The sequence below is a fragment of the Haematobia irritans genome, chromosome 3, assembly GCF_050003625.1.
Source record: "Haematobia irritans isolate KBUSLIRL chromosome 3, ASM5000362v1, whole genome shotgun sequence".
NCBI classification, from domain to species: Eukaryota; Metazoa; Arthropoda; class Insecta; order Diptera; family Muscidae; genus Haematobia; species Haematobia irritans.
This window is the reverse complement of record NC_134399.1, coordinates 165,012,691-165,032,145: the sequence shown is the minus strand read 5'-3', so window position 1 is coordinate 165,032,145 and position 19,455 is coordinate 165,012,691. Positions and strand designations below refer to the sequence as shown.

The 19,455-nt window shown below is 34.1% G+C and overlaps 1 protein-coding gene across 1 annotated transcript in view; it reads right to left on the bottom strand.

Moving 5' to 3' along the window:
• Positions 1 to 4,756: 4,756 nt before the first annotated feature.
• The window catches only part of Gas8 (Growth arrest specific protein 8), a 44,361-nt gene continuing 29,662 nt past the window's right edge, over positions 4,757 to 19,455 (bottom strand). The window contains exons 3-4 of the mRNA XM_075299434.1: positions 5,836 to 6,304; positions 4,757 to 5,703 (exon numbers count right to left, since the gene is read on the bottom strand). Of these exons, the coding sequence (XP_075155549.1) occupies positions 4,764 to 5,703; positions 5,836 to 6,304 (1,409 nt within the window). The 3' untranslated portion in view covers positions 4,757 to 4,763. The remainder of the gene's footprint in view (positions 5,704 to 5,835; positions 6,305 to 19,455) is intronic.

Here is a 19,455-nt window from a genome sequence, read left to right as displayed (position 1 = left end):
CGCTAGTATTAAAGAGTGATACGGTCAAAATTTGGTCAAGGGAAAACGCGTGTAAATCGGTAAAATCGTTTATTTAAAAAATCAAATTAAATTTATTTTTCAAGTTCAATTAGTATAAAATTCAGGAAAAATATTCAGTTAGGCTTTCGCTTCATGCTTGACACCTGCCATCAGATTTTGTACAGCCACCTTGTCCACCTTCTTCGCCGCAGAAAGCCAGTTTGCCTTGAACTGCTGCTCGTCCTTAGCAGTTTTTTTGGCCTTCTTTAGGTTCCGCTTGACAATAGCCCAGTATTTTTCAATTGGGCGGAGCTCTGGCGTGTTGGGAGGGTTCTTGTCCTTGGAAACCACCTGTTGGCGGCGTACCACTCCATGGCCTTTTTACCGTAATGGCAAGATGCCAAATCCGGCCAAAACAGTACGGAACAACCGTGTTTCTTCAGGAAAGGCAGCAGACGTTTATTCAAACACTCTTTCACGTAAATTTCTTGGTTGACAGTCCCGGAAGCTATGGAAATGCTGCTTTTCAAGCCACAGGTACAGATGGCTTGCCAAACCAGATATTTCTTTGCGAACTTTGACAGTTTTATGTGCTTGAAAATATCTGCTACATTTCCCCTTCCTTTTGCCCTATATAAAACTCCTGTCCCGGAAGCTGCTTGTAGTCGGCTTTGACGTAGGTTTCGTCGTCCATTACCACGCAGTCAAACTTCGTCAGCATCGTCGTGTACAGCCTCCGGGATCGCGCTTTGGCCGTCGTATTTTGTTTATCATCGCGATTTGGAGTCACTACCTTCTTGTAAGTCGATAGTCCGGCTCGTTTTTTGGCTCGATGCACGGTTGTAGACGATACACCCAGCTTATTTGCGGCAAGTCGGAGAGAGACGTTAGGGTTTCGCTTGAAACTACCGGCAACTCTCTTTGTCGTCTCAGCGGCTTCCAGTTTTCGATTTCCCCACGATCCAGACTTCCTGGCTGTCGACAAACGTTCCCCAAACACTTTAATTACATTTGTAACGGTTGATTTGGCAACTTTTAGCGATTTTGCCAGCTTTGCGTGCGAGTAGCTCGGATTTTCGCGATGCGCGAGCAAAATTTTGATACGCTGCTCTTCTTGCTTGGACGGCATTTTGACAACTGAAGAGTGAATTCCAAAATCAAAATAGGAGCAACATTCTACACACACACACCTTCAAAATGAGAGGTGTTCAGGTTTTTTAAATGCAAAATTGAAAGAAATACGTCAAGTTTATATTGACCAAATTTTGACCGTATCACCCTTTAAATGCATATTATTTTTATATAGTACCAACCTTCAAATGATTCGTGTCAAAATTTGACGTCTGTAAGTCAATTAGTTTGTGAGATAGAGTGTCTTTTGTGGAGCAACTTTTGTTATTGTGAAAAAAATGGAAAAAAAAGAATTTCGTGATTTGATAAAATACTGTTTTCTGAAGGGAAAAAATACGCTGGAAGCAAAAAACTTGGCTTCATAATGAGTTTCCGGACTCTGCCCCAGGGAAATCAACAATAATTGATTGGTATGCAAAATTCAAGCGTGGTTAAATTGGCACGGAGGACGTTGAACGCAGTGGACGCCCGAAAGAAGTGGTTACCGACGAAAACATCAAAAAAATCCACAAAATGATTTTGAATGATCGTAAAATAAAGTTGATCGAGATAGCAGAGGCCTTAAAGATATCAAAGGAACGTGTTGGTCATATCATTCATCAATATTTGGATATGCGGGAGCTCTGTGCAAAATGGGTGCCGCGCGAGCTCACATTTGACCAAAAACAACAACGTGTTGATGATTCTGAGCGGTGTTTGCAGCTGTTAACTCGTAATACACCCGAGTTTTTCCATCGATATGTGACAATGGATGAAACATGGCTCCATCACTACACTCGTGAGTCCAATCGACAGTCGGCTGGCAAAGTAATGGCCTCTGCTTTTTGGGATGCGCATGGAATAATTTTTATCGATTATCTTGAGAAGGGAAAAACCATCAACAGTGACTATTATATGGCGTTATTGGAGCGCTTGAAGGTCGAAATCGCGGCAAAACGGCCCCATATGAATAAGAAAAAAGTGTTGTTCCACCAAGGCAACGCATTGTGCCACAAGTCATTGAGAACGATGGCAAAAATTCGTGAATTGGGCTTCGAATTGCTTCCCCACCCACCGTATTCTCCAGATCTGGCCCCCAGCGACTTCTTCTTGTTCTCAGACCTCAAAAGGATGCTCGCAGGGAAAGAATTTGGCTGCAATGAAGAGGTGATCGCCGAAACTAAGGCCTATTTTGAGGCAAAACCGAAGGAGTACTACCAAAATGGTATCAAAAAATTGGAAGGTCCTTATAATCGTTGTATCGCTCTTGAAGGGAACTATGTTGTATAATAAAAACGAATTTTGACAAAAAAAATGTGTTTTTCTTTGTTAGACCGGGGACTTATCAGCCAACCTGTTATATTAGACAAAAAAGGTATGTATAGGTAAGTCTACAAATAATTACGAATCGATATGGACTTTTGCACGGTACGTAGAGAGCCAGAATTGAAATATGGGGGCTATATACAATTATGAACTTGATATGGACCAATTGTTGTATGATTGGGGATCGATTTATCTGAGGGCTATATATAACTATAGACCGATATGGACCTAGTTAGGCATGATTGTTAACGGCCATATACTAGCACAATGTACCAAATTTCCACTGACTCGAATGAAATTTGCTCCTCCAAGAGGCTCCAAAACCAAATCTCGGGATCGGTTTATATGGGGCTGTATATGATTAAGGACTGATATGGACCACTTTTGGCTTGGTTGTTAAATGTCATATATAATACCACCACGAACCAAATTTCAACCAGATCGGATTAATCTTGCTTCTCCAAAAGGCACCGGAGGTCAAATCTGGAGATCGGTTTACATGGGGGTTATATATAATTAGGGACTGATATGAACCAATTCATGCATGGTTGTTGGATACCATATACTAACATCACGTACCAAATTTCAACCGAATCGGATGAATTTTGCTCTTCCAAGAGGGCTCCGGAAGTCAAATCTGGGGATCGGTTTATATGGGGGCTATATATAATTATGGACCGATTTCGACCAATTTTTGCATGGGTGTTTGAGGCCATATATTAACATCACGTACCAAATTTCAACCGAATCGGATGAATTTTGGTCTTCCAAGAGGGTCCGGAGGTTAAATCTGGTGATCGGTTTATATGGGGACTATATATAATTATGGGCCGATGTGGACCAATTTTTGCATGGTCATTAGAGACCATATACTAACACCATGTACCAAATTTCAGGCGGATCGGATGAAATTTGTTTCTCTTAGATGCTCCGCAAGCCAAATCGTGGGATCGGTTTATATGGGGGCTATATATAATTATTGACCGATGTGGGCCACTTTTTGCACAGTTATTAGAGACCATATACTTACATCATGTACCAAGTTTCAGCCGGATAGGATGAAATTTGCTTCTCTTAAAGGCTCCGCAGCCCAAATCGGGAGATCGGTTTATATGGGGACTATATATTATTATGGACAGATGTGGACCAATTTTTGCACGGTTGTTATAGATCATATGCTGACACCATGTACCAAATTTCAGCCGGATCTGGGGGTCCGTTTATTGGGGGCTATACGTAAAAGTGGACCGACGGTTCATTTGCAATACCATCTGACCTACATCAATAACAACCACTTGTGCCAAGTTTCAAGTCGATAGCTTGTTTCGTTCGGAAGTTAACGTGATTTCAACAGACGGACGGACGGACAAGCTTAGATCGACTCAGAATTTCACCACGACCCAGAATAAATATATTCTTCATGGGGTCTTAGAGCAATATTTCAAAGTTAATATACTCCCCATCCTATGGTGGAGGGTATAAAAAGAGATGAAATTTTTTTTTTAATTTGTAATTAATAATGTATTTCAAACAATCAATTGTTAATCGAAATAAAAACTTTAAGCTAATTCAGAAAGTAATTAAAAATAATTACCTTTTTTAATTAAAAAATTAATTGAGTTTTGAAATCAGCATCAATTAAACTTTTAATTGAATCAATTAAAAAATTAATGGATTCAATTAAAAGTTTTCTAGGCCCAATTAAAACTGTGATTGTTACTATCATTTTCGTGATTAAAGACATTTCAATAAAAAAAATTTTGGTGTGCGTGCTCTGTGTGTTAAATTTCACTTAAATTGGAGTAAGGCTTTGGCCTCTCATATGAGTGTAAATCGGCCATAAGATATACAATATGGGAGATTTATCTAAATCTGAACGGATTTGACTGATATTTTTCAAGATTTAAGAGACTCACAAGATATTTGAGTATAGGAAATTTGAAGAAGATCGGTGGATAAATACGTCATTTATGACCAAATCGGTTATAAATATATATGTCAGCTATATCTAAATCAGAACCGAGTTTTTCCAAAATCAATAGGGATCGCCTTTGAGGCGGAAAAAGACCCTATTCCAAATTAGAGGACTGGAATTTGCACAGACAGACGGACATTGGTAAATCGATACAGGATTTAATTCTAAGACGATTGGTATAATAAAAGAAAGGGGGTATGACTGTTCCTTTTGCACAAACTTATTATACCTTGTACCCCAGTAGTGGTGAAGGGTATAAACACGGGTGATATAAAGTCATGCAACGACTAGAAAAAATAAAGAAACAAAAACAATGATTATATTTTTTATTTTTATACAAAAAAAAATCAATTTAAGGATTTCTAGTAACTAAACCCGCAGGACCTAGGAGATAAGTCCATCTGGATGTCGTACGTAAAGGCTCAAAACCCAATTCCTCTTTGGGTATACCATACTGTTGTAATTTCGCTTCATAGGTGGCCAAGAGATCATCATGAGCTTTGGTTAGTCTGGCCAATTCATAACGCAACTCTTGGATCAGTTTATTCTTTTCATCTAGAACATTTTCCACTCTACGCTCTAACTCAATGGGTGATTCCATTTCTCTGCCTGAAGCTTTGGCTACTGCAGCACATGTATCTATGGTCTCTTTAAGCATAATCTCTTGTTTCTCTCCTTCCCTCTCCATAATGGCTATTTTTCGCTCCAAAAGGACATTTTTCAATCCTGTCTTTTGTTGCAATTCAATAACAACATCCTCGAATTTCGCTTTAAGTTCTTCTCTCTCTTTTACCAAAGTATCGTTGCGCAAGAGTAAAGCTTCCGTTTCCCAGGTTAAAGCTTTTAATTGTTTCTCCACTTGAGCGTTGCGTGTTTTCAGACGACTCAATTGTGCTCTATCACGATCATAGAATTCCAGTTTACGTTTCATAACAACTAGCTCTTGTTGTGCCTGCTCCAAAGGTTCTTTCAGTTTACGATTCTCAGCAGCCATGTCTGCCGCTAAGCGTTCATTTCTCTCCGCTTGTTTCTTTAGAGCTTCCATTTGTTCTTTTAGCGAGCTTATCAAGCCCAAATTATTCAGAGTGATATCATTGTAATAGTTTTTCATGTCATTAAAGGCCATATCATGATTTTCGATTAGTTTTTGAATTTGTAAATTTTTACGCTCTTCAACCTCGAACATTTGCATGCGATAGATCAGTTCGATTTCATTTTTCAAATCCAACATTTTCTCTTCATGTAAGAGAGTTAGGTCTTTGGTTTCTCTTTCGAATTTGGTGCGTAAATCTCTGTAAAGATAAAAATCCTTTGGATTATATGAATGAAGATTTGGGCAGTGTTTGAGGTTTTTTGATTTTTGAAAAAAATGTTTGGAAGTAAATTCCTAGCCAAACTGTGGTAAATATGGAAAAAATACTCACGTTATAACTTCGATATTCTTCATTTTCAACTGTTGTATTTGCAGCTCATGCATCTCTTGATCTTCTCTGCGCAAACGCTTCAGCTCTCTCAAATCTTTTAGCAATTGTATTTCCTGAGTCTCATGATCCTCCTGGGACATTTTCAATTGAGTCATTGCCTCAGCTCTTACCTCACTGATTTTATTCTGATTCTCAAATTGTAAATGTTTCATTTGTTGCATTATTTGTTTGGCTTCGATATCTGCCACCTGTTGGGTCATTTCAACTTCATGATCCTTTTGCCTTAGCTCAGTGGTGGTATCCTCTAATTGACCTCTGGTGATTTCCCAAAAGGTGCGTATTTTATCTCTTTCCATTTGAAAGAAATTACGCTCTTCACGTTCACGTTCCATTTCGGCCTTTAGCCGTAAGGCAAAGGCCTCTAATTGATCACGGCTCATGTTGGATGTATCGACGCCATCGATAAGGGCTAGAATGCGGATGCAGAATAGTAAATGTTAAAATATTTATTGAACTAAATGTAGTAATAGTTAAAAAGAAAAAAATAATAATAAAAAAAAAATAAATAAAATTTACTTTCTAGTTTTGTTAGTATTTTCTATCTACTGAGCAAAAAGCAATACTTTGGTGCAACGTACTTACTCGTAGTCTGGGTCGTATGAAATATCTAAAAAAAATTTAACAATATTTAACAAGCAAATCATTTCTCACTTTATGGATCATGTAAATCAGCTTCTCGTTTTTGATTACTGAAATTCTTTGTACAGAAAGTTATTTTATGTTGAAAATGAGAAAAGTCAAATCATCATCCTCTTCAAGGCATATTAATACTCGTTCATCCTCAAAAAATCGCTTCAATAACACATACTGCCAAACACATTCTTCTTCTTGAAAATGACCTGTTTACTATTTTATTTATTTATTTATTAAAATCATTATTATAATTACAAATTATAATAAATATATAACAAAAAAAGCAACTAGCAACTTAGGCTATCGGCTTAATGAAGATCTGACAAATGAGGAAGATTTATAAAAAACATATACAAAAATTCTACTTCATATTTTATAGTGTAAATACAAGTTTTTTATAAAGTCATAAATTTTTGTATAACTTGGATACACTAAAAAACCCAACCCATAGCAAGTTGGGGTTTTTAGTATATCCAAGCTATCTGTTGATGAGAAATATGTTTCTCGAAGGGATTGAAGTGATGGGCAATCAGCGATCAGATGGTATGTAGTTAAGTTAGCTCCACTACAATAAGAGCAGGTAGGAGGGGGCTCCTTCTTGAAGATAAAGGGTGGTGAAATTGTAAGAGCCGGTGTTGAATGTGAACCACACCTAAACGCCAAGTTTTTTCCGAATTTTATTTGACATTTCTCTATTTCAGACTTACTCAATTTGAACCATGGAGAGATACACAATCCAACAACGTGTTAAAGTTATCCAGACTTATTATGATGTGGATGATCAATTTTCGAAGAAAATCATCTTCAGTAATGAGGCACATCGGGCCGTATTTTTTCCAAAATTAGGCCGGTCAGGCAGTTACTGGGAATGGTGTTCGCTATCGTGAGATGATAACGAACTTTTTATGGCCCGAATTGGAAGATATGGATGTGGACGATATGTGGTTTCAGCAGGACGGTGGCACTTGCCACACAGCTAACGAAACAATGGCTCTTTTGCGCAACAAATTCAATGGCCGTGTTATCTCACGTAATGGCGATGTCAATTGGCCGCCAAGATCATGTGATTTGACACCGTTGGACTTTTTTCTTTGGAGTTATTTGAAAGAAACGGTGTACATCGATAAGCCAGCAATAATTCAAGAGCTAAAGGATGAGATAATTCGGCACATTAACGGCATAGAACCTCCATTATGCCTCAGCGTCATCGAAAATTTGGACCATCGGATGGAGGTGAGCCACCGAGGTCGCGGCGCCCATTTGGCCGATATTTTGTTCCGTACATAATTGAGTAATACCCATATATCTTAATAAAATAAAATTACAATAATTTCCTAAATAGTTTGTGTTTTATTCAAAATCAACATCGGCCCTTGAAATTTTAACCACCCTTTATATGCATAAGATAACTTACAAGGCGTGAGTCTTAGTGGTGTATAACACATGTTTATGTACGATGTGGTATTAAAGGTTTGCCGTCTGGATTGATGGTTTTGTAAACATTATTGTATTCCTGCCATTTTATGTCAGCTTCCATTTTTGTAAAAAGATTTGGAACCGTTTTGTGGAAGCAATCCGGTGCATTGGATATTACCATCATCATATACGACTGCAAACGAAGTATTGTAGTCTGTTTTCGAACCATCAGTGAACAAGATTTTCCATCCATCTTGCTTATATTGGTTGAAGATGCTGGGCGATAAAGCGATGTAAGTCATCGGATTTGTAGAATTTTTAGCAAAGCTAGTTAAAGAGCTTTCAAAGAGATCTATCTTCAGTGACCAAGGTGGATGTGCTTGGCTTGGAATTTTATACATTTAATTTTTGTGAAATTTTATACATCTCGCTTAATGTTCATTAGTTCTTAAGTTCGGCTTTTCTTCGTTTTAGAAGCGACATCTCGTAAAACAGGGGAGCCACCGTGGTGCAATGGTTAGCATGCCCGCCTTGCATACACATGGTCGTGGGTTCGATTTCTGCTTCGACCGAACACCAAAAAAAGTTTTTCAATGGTGGATTATCCCACCTCAGTAATGCTGGTAACATTTCTGAGGGTTTTAAAAGCTTCTCTAAGTGGTTTCACTGCAATGTGGAACGCCGTTCGGACGCGGCTATAAAAAGGAGTTCCCTTTATCATTGAGCATAACATGGAATCGGGCAGTACTCAGTGATAAGAGAAAAGTTCACCAATGTGGTATCACAATGGACTGAATAGTCTAAGTGAGCCTGATACATCGGGCTGCCACCTAACCTCGTAAGACAGGATCCCAGGTTGGGAACAGATCACTTTGTGAAATAAGCGAGCTTTCAATATGTATATAGTCTTGATGCTTAACTGCTATAAGTCTAAGTATAAACAAGTAAGGAAAGTCTAAAGTCGGGCGGGGCCGACTATATTATACCCTGCACCACTTTGTAGATCTAAATTTTCGATTCCATATCACATCCGTCAAATGTGTTGGGGACTATATATAAAGGTTTGTCCCAAATACATACACAGTCTCACATAAGTTTACATACCCTTGAGGTTTTTACCTTATAACTAAACATGTTTCTTGTTGTTGTTTATAATCCAGACTAAAAACATCTTCTTGAAAATGGACAAATACTTTGTTTTTCAAATTAATTTACAAAATCTAAAGCATATATATGCATATTTTATTATATTTTAATAATTAAAGAAAATAAAATTTCTTAAACCGTATGTAAACTTGTGTAAGACTGTGTACATTTAAATATCACTCGATCTGCACAGAATTTGATAGACTTCTACAAAATCTATAGACTCAAAATTTAAGTCGGCTAATGCACTAGGGTGGAACTCAATGTTAGTAAAACAGTGTGGCGCAGGGTATAAATATGGGAAACATTTAAATCTGAAGCAATTTTAAGGAAACTTCGCAAAAGTTTATTTATGATTTATTGCTTGATATATATGTATTAGAAGTTTAGGAAAATTAGAGTCATTTTTACAACTTTTCGACTAAGCAGTGGCGATTTTACAAGGAAAATGTTGGTATTTTGACCATTTTTGTCGAAATCAGAAAAACATATATATGTCTAAATCTGAACCGATTTCAGTCAAATTTGGCACACATGACTATAGTACCAATTGTACTCCTAGTGCAAACTTTCAACCAAATTGGGCCAAAACTCTGGCTTCTGGGGCCACATAAGTCCATATCGGGCGAAAAATATATATGGAAGCTATATCTAAATCTGAACCGATTTCAATCATTTGGCACATATGACTATACAACCAATTGTACTCCTTGTGCAAAATTTCAGTAAAAAAATTTCCATATAAGTGCATATCGGGCGAAAGATATATATGGGAGCTATATCTAAATCTGAATCGATTTCAACCAAATTTGGCACGCATAGCTACAATTCTAAATCTACTCCCTGTGCAAAATTTCAACCAAATTGGGCTAAAACTCTGGCTGCTGGGTCCATATTAGTGCATATCGGGCGAAAGATATATATGGGAGCTATATCTAAATCTGAACCGATTTCTTCTAAAATCAATAGGGTTCTATTCTGACCCAAATTAGGAACATGTGCCAAATTTGAAGGCGATTGGACTTAAACTGCGACCTAGACTTTGATCACAAAAATGTGTTCACAGACAGACGGACGGACGGACGGACAGACGGACAGACGGACATGGTTATATCGACTCAGGGACCCACCCTGAGAATTATTGCCAAAGACACCATGTGTCTATCTCGTCTCCTTCTGGGTGTTACAAACATATGCACTAACGTATAATACCCTGTTCCACAGTGTGGCGCAGGGTATAAAAAATGGACCAACATATGCACTCTCAAAATATCAGCATACGAGTATCAAAAATATTTCTTATGGCAAATCCGTACACGAAAAAAACATGCCCGTTTCCAAAGATTTTGTCTTTACTTTAAAAATTTGGTATTGATTCCGAGCCAAAGAAGCGGAGAATTTAAGTAAGGATACTTTTAAGACACAGCTTTCTTTTAAATTTGGGGTTTGTGTACTTGCTTCTAGGAAGCAAATTTTAATTGTTCGCCCTCCACCATAGGATGGGGGTATATTAACTTTGTCATTCCGTTTGTAACACATCGAAATATTGCTCTAAGACCCCATAAAGTATACATATATTCTGGGTCGTGGTGAAATTCTGAGTCGATCTGAGCATGTCCGTCCGTCCGTCTGTTGAAATCACGCTAACTTCCGAACGAAACAAGCTATCGACTTGAAGTACAAGTAGTTGTTATTGATATAGGTCGGATGGTATTGCAAATGGGCCATATCGGTCCACTTTTACGTATAGCCTCCATATAAACGGACCCCCAAATTTGGCTTGCAGATCCTCTAAGAGAAGCAAATTTCATCCGATCCGGCTGAAATTTGGTACATGGTGTTAGTATATGCTCTCTAATAGAGGTGTGCACGTGAGGAATAGTTTACTCACGCTCACGCACACTCACGACTGAAAAATCATACTCACGCATAATATTTTTTGGTAGGACTCACGCACGCTCACGAAAAAAAAAATTTACTCACGCTCACTCACGCACGAAAACGTCGTAACTCACGAAAAATATCGTGACTCACGAAAAATATCGTGACTCACGAATAATTTTATGATGAATTTAGCTTACCGAAGTTTCTGAAAACATGAGCATTATTAAAATCGAGAGTGTTATTAAACTCTGAACATCTCAGGTGTCACTAAAATTTTAATTGAATTTAACTCTTAAGCGTTTTATATTGGTGAGCAGGAATATTTTCATTTTCATCTCATGCACACTCACGAAGATATTATTTGCGTGACTCACGCTCACGCACGACATTTTGGTTTGTTAATCACGCTCACGCACACTCACGCTGTTGTCATGAGCGTGACTCTCGACTCACGCACGAATCACGAACATTTTCGTGAGTCACGATAATTTCGTGTCACATGCACACCTCTAGTCTCTAACAACCATGCAAAAATTGGTCCACATCGGTCCATAATTATATATAGCCCCCATATAAACCGATCCCCTGATTTCGCTTGCAGAGCCTCTAAGAGGAGCAAATTTCATCCGATCCGGCTGAAATTTGGTACATGGTGTTGGTATATGGTCTCTAACAACTGTGAAAAAATTGGTCCACATCGGTCCATAATTATATATAGCCCCCATATAAACCGATACCCCGATTTGGCTTGCGAAGCCTCTAAGAGAAGCAAATTTCATCCGATCCATCTGAAATTTGGTACATGGTGTTTGTATATGGTCTCTAACAACCATGCTAACTTTGGTTCACATCGGTCCATAATATATATAGCCCTCATATTAAGCGATCCCCAGATTTGACCTCCGGAGCCCCTTGGAAGAGCAAAATTCACCCGATCCGGTTGAAAATTGGTACGTGGTGTTAGTATATGGTCTCTGACAACCATGCAGGAATTGGTCTATATCGGTCCATAATTATATGTAGCCCCCATATAAACTGATCCCCATCTTTGACCTCCGGAGCCCCTTGGAAGAGCAAATTTCACCCGATCCGGTTGAAATTTGGTACGTGGTATTAGTATATGGTCTCTAACAACCATGCAACAATTGGTCCATACCGGTCTTAATTATATATAACCCCCGTTTAAACCGATCCCCAGATTTGACCTCCGGAGCTATTGGAGGAGCAAAATTCATCCGATCCGGTTGAAATTTGGTACGTGGTGAAATTTGGTACATTGCGCTAGTATATGGCCACTAACAACCATGCCAAAATTGGTCCATATCGGTCTATAGTTGTATATAGCCGATCCCCAAAAATAATCTACCAAAATTTTATTTCTATAGATATTTTTATCAAAATTTTATTACTATAGAAAATTTTGTCAACATTTTATTACTATAGAATATTTTATCAAAATTTTATTACTATAGAAAATTTTGTCAAAATTTTATTACTATAGAAAATTTTGTCAAAATTTTATTACTATACAAAATTTTGTCAAGATTTTATTTCTATAGAAAATTTTGTCAAAATTTTATTACTATACAAAATTTTGTCAAGATTTTATTACTATACAAAATTTTGTCAAGATTTTATTTCTATAGAAAATTTTGTCAAAATTTTATTACTATACAAAATTTTGTCAAGATTTTATTTCTATAGAAAATTTTGTCAAAATTTTATTTCTATAAAAAATTTTGTCAAAATTTTATTACTATACAAAATTTTGTCAAAATTTTATTTCTATAGAAAATTTTGTTAATATTTCATTTCTATAGAAAATTTTGTCAAAATTTTATTTCTATAAAAAATTTTGTCAAAATTTTATTACTATACAAAATTTTGTCAAGATTTTATTTCTATAAAAAATTTTGTCAAAATGTTATTACTATACAAAATTTTGTCAAGATTTTATTACTATACAAAATTTTGTCAAGATTTTATTTCTATAGAAAATTTTGTCAAAATTTTGTTTCTATAAAAAATTTTGTCAAAATTTTATTACTATACAAAATTTTGTCAAAATTTTATTTATATAGAAAATTTTGTTAATATTTCATTTCTATAGAAAATTTTGTCAAAATTTTATTTCTATAAAAAATTTTGTAAAAATTTTATTACTATACAAAATTTTGTCAAAATTTTATTTCTATAGAAAATTTTGTCAAAATTTTATTACTATACAAAATTTTGTCAAGATTTTATTTCTATAGAAAATTTTGTCAAAATTTTATTTCCATAGAAAATTTTATCAAATTTTATGTCTATAGAAAATTTTGTCAAACTTTTATTTCTATAGAAAGTTTTGTCAAAATTTCTATAGAAATTTTTTTCAAACTATATATATACCCTGTATGGACTAACTTACAATTAAGAACACGGTCTTAAGAAGTTTTAAGATGCCATGCCATCGGCAAGTGTTACCGCAACCCAAGTAACTGTGGATGACAGTCTTTAGTACAAGTTTCTATGCAATCCATGGTGGAGGGTACATTAGATTCGGCCTGGCCGAACTTACAGCCGTATATACTTGTTAATATTAGGTTTATTTCATTTCAGATTTCTTAAAAATCATTTTTTTTATATTTTTTATAAATACGGACATTAAAGAAAAATTGTTTAACTTCAGGTACAAAACTGTCTTCAGTGAAAAGTTTATACACATTTGATCTATTACAAAATCTATATATAAAGTAAAATATGTCTTCTCTAATATTAAAATATAGAATTTTCAATTTATGGACTGCTCTCTTCAGTGCACGTAATCAAAGAAAGTTTCACAATTTTTGATAATTTTTTAAAGCTATGAACAAATTGTTCCATAACCATAAAGCGAAGCCATTATAACTTCAACATATGTGGTCACAATTAATTATAGCAATTAATTTAAAATTTTGTCCATGATTTGATGGCATTGCAATTCGAAAAATATAAAAAAGAGTTTAAGCCAATAAAATACCCATAATGAAGCGGTTGGATTTTTTTCAATGGGTGATGGTGGAGAAGGACATAATTTCCATTTCAATTAATTAATAAAATGTTTTCATATGAACACCACACATACAGTAGTTCTTTGGCTCCATAAAATGCAAACATATCTTGCTACCGCGTGCGTGATTTCAAAACACTACTAAGGATATGTGGAAACAGGACATAAGGAAACATTGTTGCAGCTACATCAATGACACTATTATGTGCTTTCCCAAAAAAAAAAAAAAAAAAAAAAAAACAAACTCATAGTTTAGTTGCAACAACCAAAAGCAATAGAGCAAAATAAAATTTTAATTGCCTGAAAGAAGGAAAAGCAAAAAAAATTAACATCATCAATGGTGGACACCCACCATAATTCTCGTTCTGGTGCTAGCTAGGACTACAAATGGACTCATGTGGTTTCATAAATGACCATTTGTTGTCTATCTCTTTCTAGTTTGGTACTTTCCACTAACTACTCTGGACAAGAGTAGGACCATCATCCTCAGTTTTAATGACAGCAAAGATAACCAGCGTTAGAGCCGAGTTCGCTTTATGTGGTTGTTAAAACTGAAGCGGAAACGGGAAAAATGCCACTTTACAACATGCATACATACACATGTGTATGTGTGAAGTAACGGTTACCCAGATTCAGTGGTGATATTTGGGAGGATAATAGGTACATATATATGGGACCTATATCCCGTTGGGGGGGGGGGGAGGGTATAAGCTACACTAAAAAAAAATAATTACTTGGATCCAATGATTTTCATCTTTCCGTAAGGATTTCGGTATTGATTTCGAGCCTACACTGAAAAAAATATTGCAGTGAGGTCAAAGATTTCATGTATTTTTTTGTTTTCCAAAAGTCGATAAACTTTTCAATAAAGTCGTATTGTCCTTATAATTAAGTGATTTGACTTCAAAATGGGTGTTATATGTTAACATGAAAGAAAAAAATTTTGGGCTAAGGTCAACTTGACTTTAATAATTCAGAAAAATTCTTTAAAATTAATGAAATTGTCTTCAAATTGGTTGTCTTTTTGCATCTTCACTACAAAGCAAACAATCGTTCAAAAATAGGACATGTTTTTCAACACTTTGTTTTAAAGAAACATACAATTATTTCTACTGAAAGTCGAGTCCGAATTTAGAAATTAAAGTAATAAAAGAAAAAAACTGAAAAAAAAAACGAAAAATTAAAATTTGCTTCCTACAAGCAAGTACACAAAACCCAAATTTAAAAGAGAATTGTGTCTTAAAAGTATCCTTACTTGAATTCTCTGCTTCTTTGGCTCGGAATCAATACTAACAAGTATATACGGCCGTAAGTTCGGCCAGGCCGAAGCTTATGTACCCTCCACCATGGAGATGCGTAGAAATTTCTTCTAAACACTGCCATACACAATCGAATTATTTGGGTTGCGGTAACGCTTGCCGATGGCAAGGTACCTTAAAACCTCCTAAAGTTTTGACAAAATTTTCTATAGAAATTATATTTTGACAATATTTTCTATAGAAATAAAATTTTGACAAAATTTTCAATAGAAATAAAATTTTGGTAGATTATTTTTGGCTCGAGTGGCAACCATGATTATGATCAGGGCTGTGGAGTCGAGCCAATTTTGCTCGACTCCGACTCCAGCATTTTTCATCAGCTCGACTCCGACTCCGACTCCGGAGTCGACTCCGGGTAATATAACTAAATCTCATTTTAATACCACTAATTTGTAGTTCTATTGTGGGGGTACCGTAAGTGGGTCGATATAAAGTATCGTTTTTATTTATGTGTGCAAAAAAAGGTCTTAATTTCACATTAGAGAATTGAACTCTATATTTCAAATTTAGGGCAATGGTTAATAAATAAAATAATGATATAAAATACCCATCATAATATGAGAAGATACCAACATTATAAGTATTTGTGGACCAAAATTATTGATACTATCTCAAATCCTTTAAATTTGTTGCGAGTTATATAAAGGTTTATATTTCCATATGCATGAATTTGAATCTGAATCGATTTAGACAAAATTGTATATACTTCTAACAAATCTATGTACTTAAAATTTAAATCTAACGTTATGGGACGTAACACAATTTTAACAAAAAATAAAAATGCAAGGAAAGTCGGGTGGGCCGATTATAATATACTCTGCACAACTTTGTATTTAGATCTACATTTTGATAAAATCTCAAATCAGACTTCTCCAAAACTCGGGCAATATTTGGGAAATATTTATAATTGTTTAGACAATTTCGCAAAAATGCATTTATGATTCATCCATTGAAAAATTTGAAAATTTGAGTCATTTCTACAAGTTTTCGACTTAGCAGCAATTTTTCCAAAATTGTATGCTCACTGAATACAATTTTGGAAAAATTTTTGTCTAGTAAATAAAATTTTGACTAAATTTTCTATAAAAATAAAATTTTGGCAAAATTTTTTATAGAAATCAAATTTTAACCAAATATATAGAAATAAAATTTTTATAGAAATAAAATTTGGCAAAATTTTTTATAGAAATAAAAGTTTGAAGTTAAAAAAAAATTGTGTAGCAAACAAAATTTTGCAAAATTTTCTATAGAAATAAAATTTTGCAAAATATTCACAAACACTAAATTGACTAAATTTTCTATAGAAATAAAATTTTGACTAAATTTTATATAGAAAAAAATATTTCTATAGTACTAAAATTTTGAGTATCAGTGAGAAAAAAAATTGAGAAAATTTGCTGTAGAAATAAAATTTGACAATTTTTTCTTATAAAAATAAAATTTTAAAAAAATTATCAATAAAAATACAATTTTAGAACAATTTTTGTGTAGTAAATAAAATTCTGCAAAATATTCCGCAGAAACAAAATTTTGATTAAATTTTCTATAGAAATAAAATTTTGACAAAATTTTCTATAGAAATAAAGTTTTGACCAAATTTTCTAATAAAAAAACTTTTACTATAAAATTTTGGCAAAATTTTCTATAGAAATAAAATTTTGACCAAATTTTCTAATAAAAAAATCTATTACTATAAAATTTTGGCAAATAAAATTTTGACTTAAATTTTTATAGAAATAAAATTATCAAAAGAAATAAAATTTAAAATTATCAAAAGAAGCAAAATTTTGACTCAATTTTCTATAGAAATAAAATTTTGACAAAATTTTCTATAGAAAAAAATATTTCTATAGTAATAAAATTGTGAATTAATTTTTTATAGAAATAAAATTTTGACAAAACTTTTTATAGAAATAATATTTTGACAAAATTTTCTATAAAAAACAACTTTGAAAATTTTTTCTGTCAATATTCCATATATGTATATGGCCTTAAAATAATATTAAAATAAAAATAATATAGATTGTTCGAAATATTTCAAATAAATTGATATGGGCATTAAAATGGATCGATCCAGCCCATCTGCTAGTCTAACATTCTAGGAAACATAAAAAGATAGCCGTAATTGGAAGTTGATTTTCATTTACAATCATACTGTACATTGATCGAATGAATAACGCAATGGAAACTAATTTCCGTAAAAACTTGCTTAGTTACAAAAATGTGAAATGTTTTAAAAAATTTGGTTTAGCCGGAGTCGGAGTCGGGCAAAATTTTTACGACTCCGACTCCAGCAAAATCTTCAGACTCCGTCTCCGACTCCGGCTCCACAGCCCTGATTATGATATGGACCAATTTTTGTGTGATTGGGGATCGGATATATATAACTACAGAACGATATGGACCAATTTTGGTATGGTTGTTACCAGCCATATACTAACACCACGTTCCAAATTTCAACCGGATCGGATGAAATTTGCTTCTCTTAGAGGCTCCGCAAGCCAAATCTGGGGATCGGTTTATATGGGGGCTATACATAGTTATGACCCGATGTGGACCAATTCTTGCGTGGTTGTTGGATACCATATACCAAAACCATGTACCAAATATTTAATTGAATGCGTTTTCAACTTCAATTCAGTGCTTAATTGGAAATATGATGGCGATATTTTCTTTCTGAAAAGTAAGCAGATGTGGTGTATTCTTTATCTACTCCAATCTCTCCAAAAACTAGAGTGCAACTTAAGCTGCCAACATCTATATTAAAATGGACAACATTACTATTTGCAAAAAAATAATAGAAAACTTGATTTCGTTTTTTAGTTCTTTCGTATTACACTATCAGTTTAGGTGGGTCTTTGGGTTGACCAAACATTATATTGGAAGTCGTCATTTGTTCTGCTCTAATGCCACAATAAAACAATTATGTTGCATTATTTTGTTATGCCATTGCGACATGGATTTTTTCTGAAAGACCATGGTAGGTGTTTACCACTAAACGCAAAACTTTCCATAGCGAGAAGAGTTTTTCAAAATAATGTACCAACAATTTTTTTTAAGTCGCTATATGATTTTATGAGTTCGAATAGTACTCAAAAGGCTAAATAAGAATTGTTAAACCCTTCACAATAGAATGGAGCTAAACTAACTTAGTCATTGCGTTTGTAATTCTACGAAATATTGATCTCAGTACACTTGGCAGGGCTAAAAAAATAAAAATTCTTTGAATCTGTGACAGAGGCAGAGTAGTTTTCGAGTCATAGTATTTAGTTAGACACATTTTATTATGACTTGAAAGGGGAATGATCCACAGCATCAATTCAAAACGTTTATTTTCTTTCAAATACCCACTAATTTTTTATTATTTTCGCCAGATACCTTAAAACATTTTCACATTTCAATTCAACAGATTTTGGACTTTTTTGACAGATTTTTCTGCTGTTGTTGTAATTTGAAAATATCCATATCTGGTTCTATAAGTTGGTACTATCATCTGATTTTAGTAATTTTTTAAGTTTTTGGGTCTGAAAGATTCATATCTATACAGTTTATCTTAGTATGTTTTTATGTGCTCGTAATGAAATTCGCATGATTTTATTTCGAAATTCGCCTGATTTAAGATTTTGTACGTATAAATTAAATAAAAGAAGGCTCTGGCATATATAAAGTTATATAAATGGTGGTAATGTTCGAATTTAAAATTAAACAGAAATGATAAATATTCCGTCAAAATGTTATCTCTATAGAAAATTTTGTCAAAATTTTATCTCTATAGAAAATTTTGTCAAAATGTTATCTCTATAGAAAATTTTGTCAAAATTTTATCTCTATAGAAAATTTTGTGAAAATTTTATCTCTATAGAAAATTTTATGAAAATTTTATCTCTATAGAAAATTTTGTCAAAATTTTATCTCTATGAAAAATTTTTTATCTCTAGAAAATTTTGTCAAAATGACAATTTTGTCAAAATGGTATCTCTATAGAAGATTTTGTCAAAATTTTATCTCTATAGAAAATTTTATCAAAATTTTAGCTCCATAGAAAATTTTGTCAACATTTTATCTCTATAGAAAATTTTGTCAAAATTTTATCTCTATAGAAAATTTTGTTAAAATTTTATCTCTATAGAA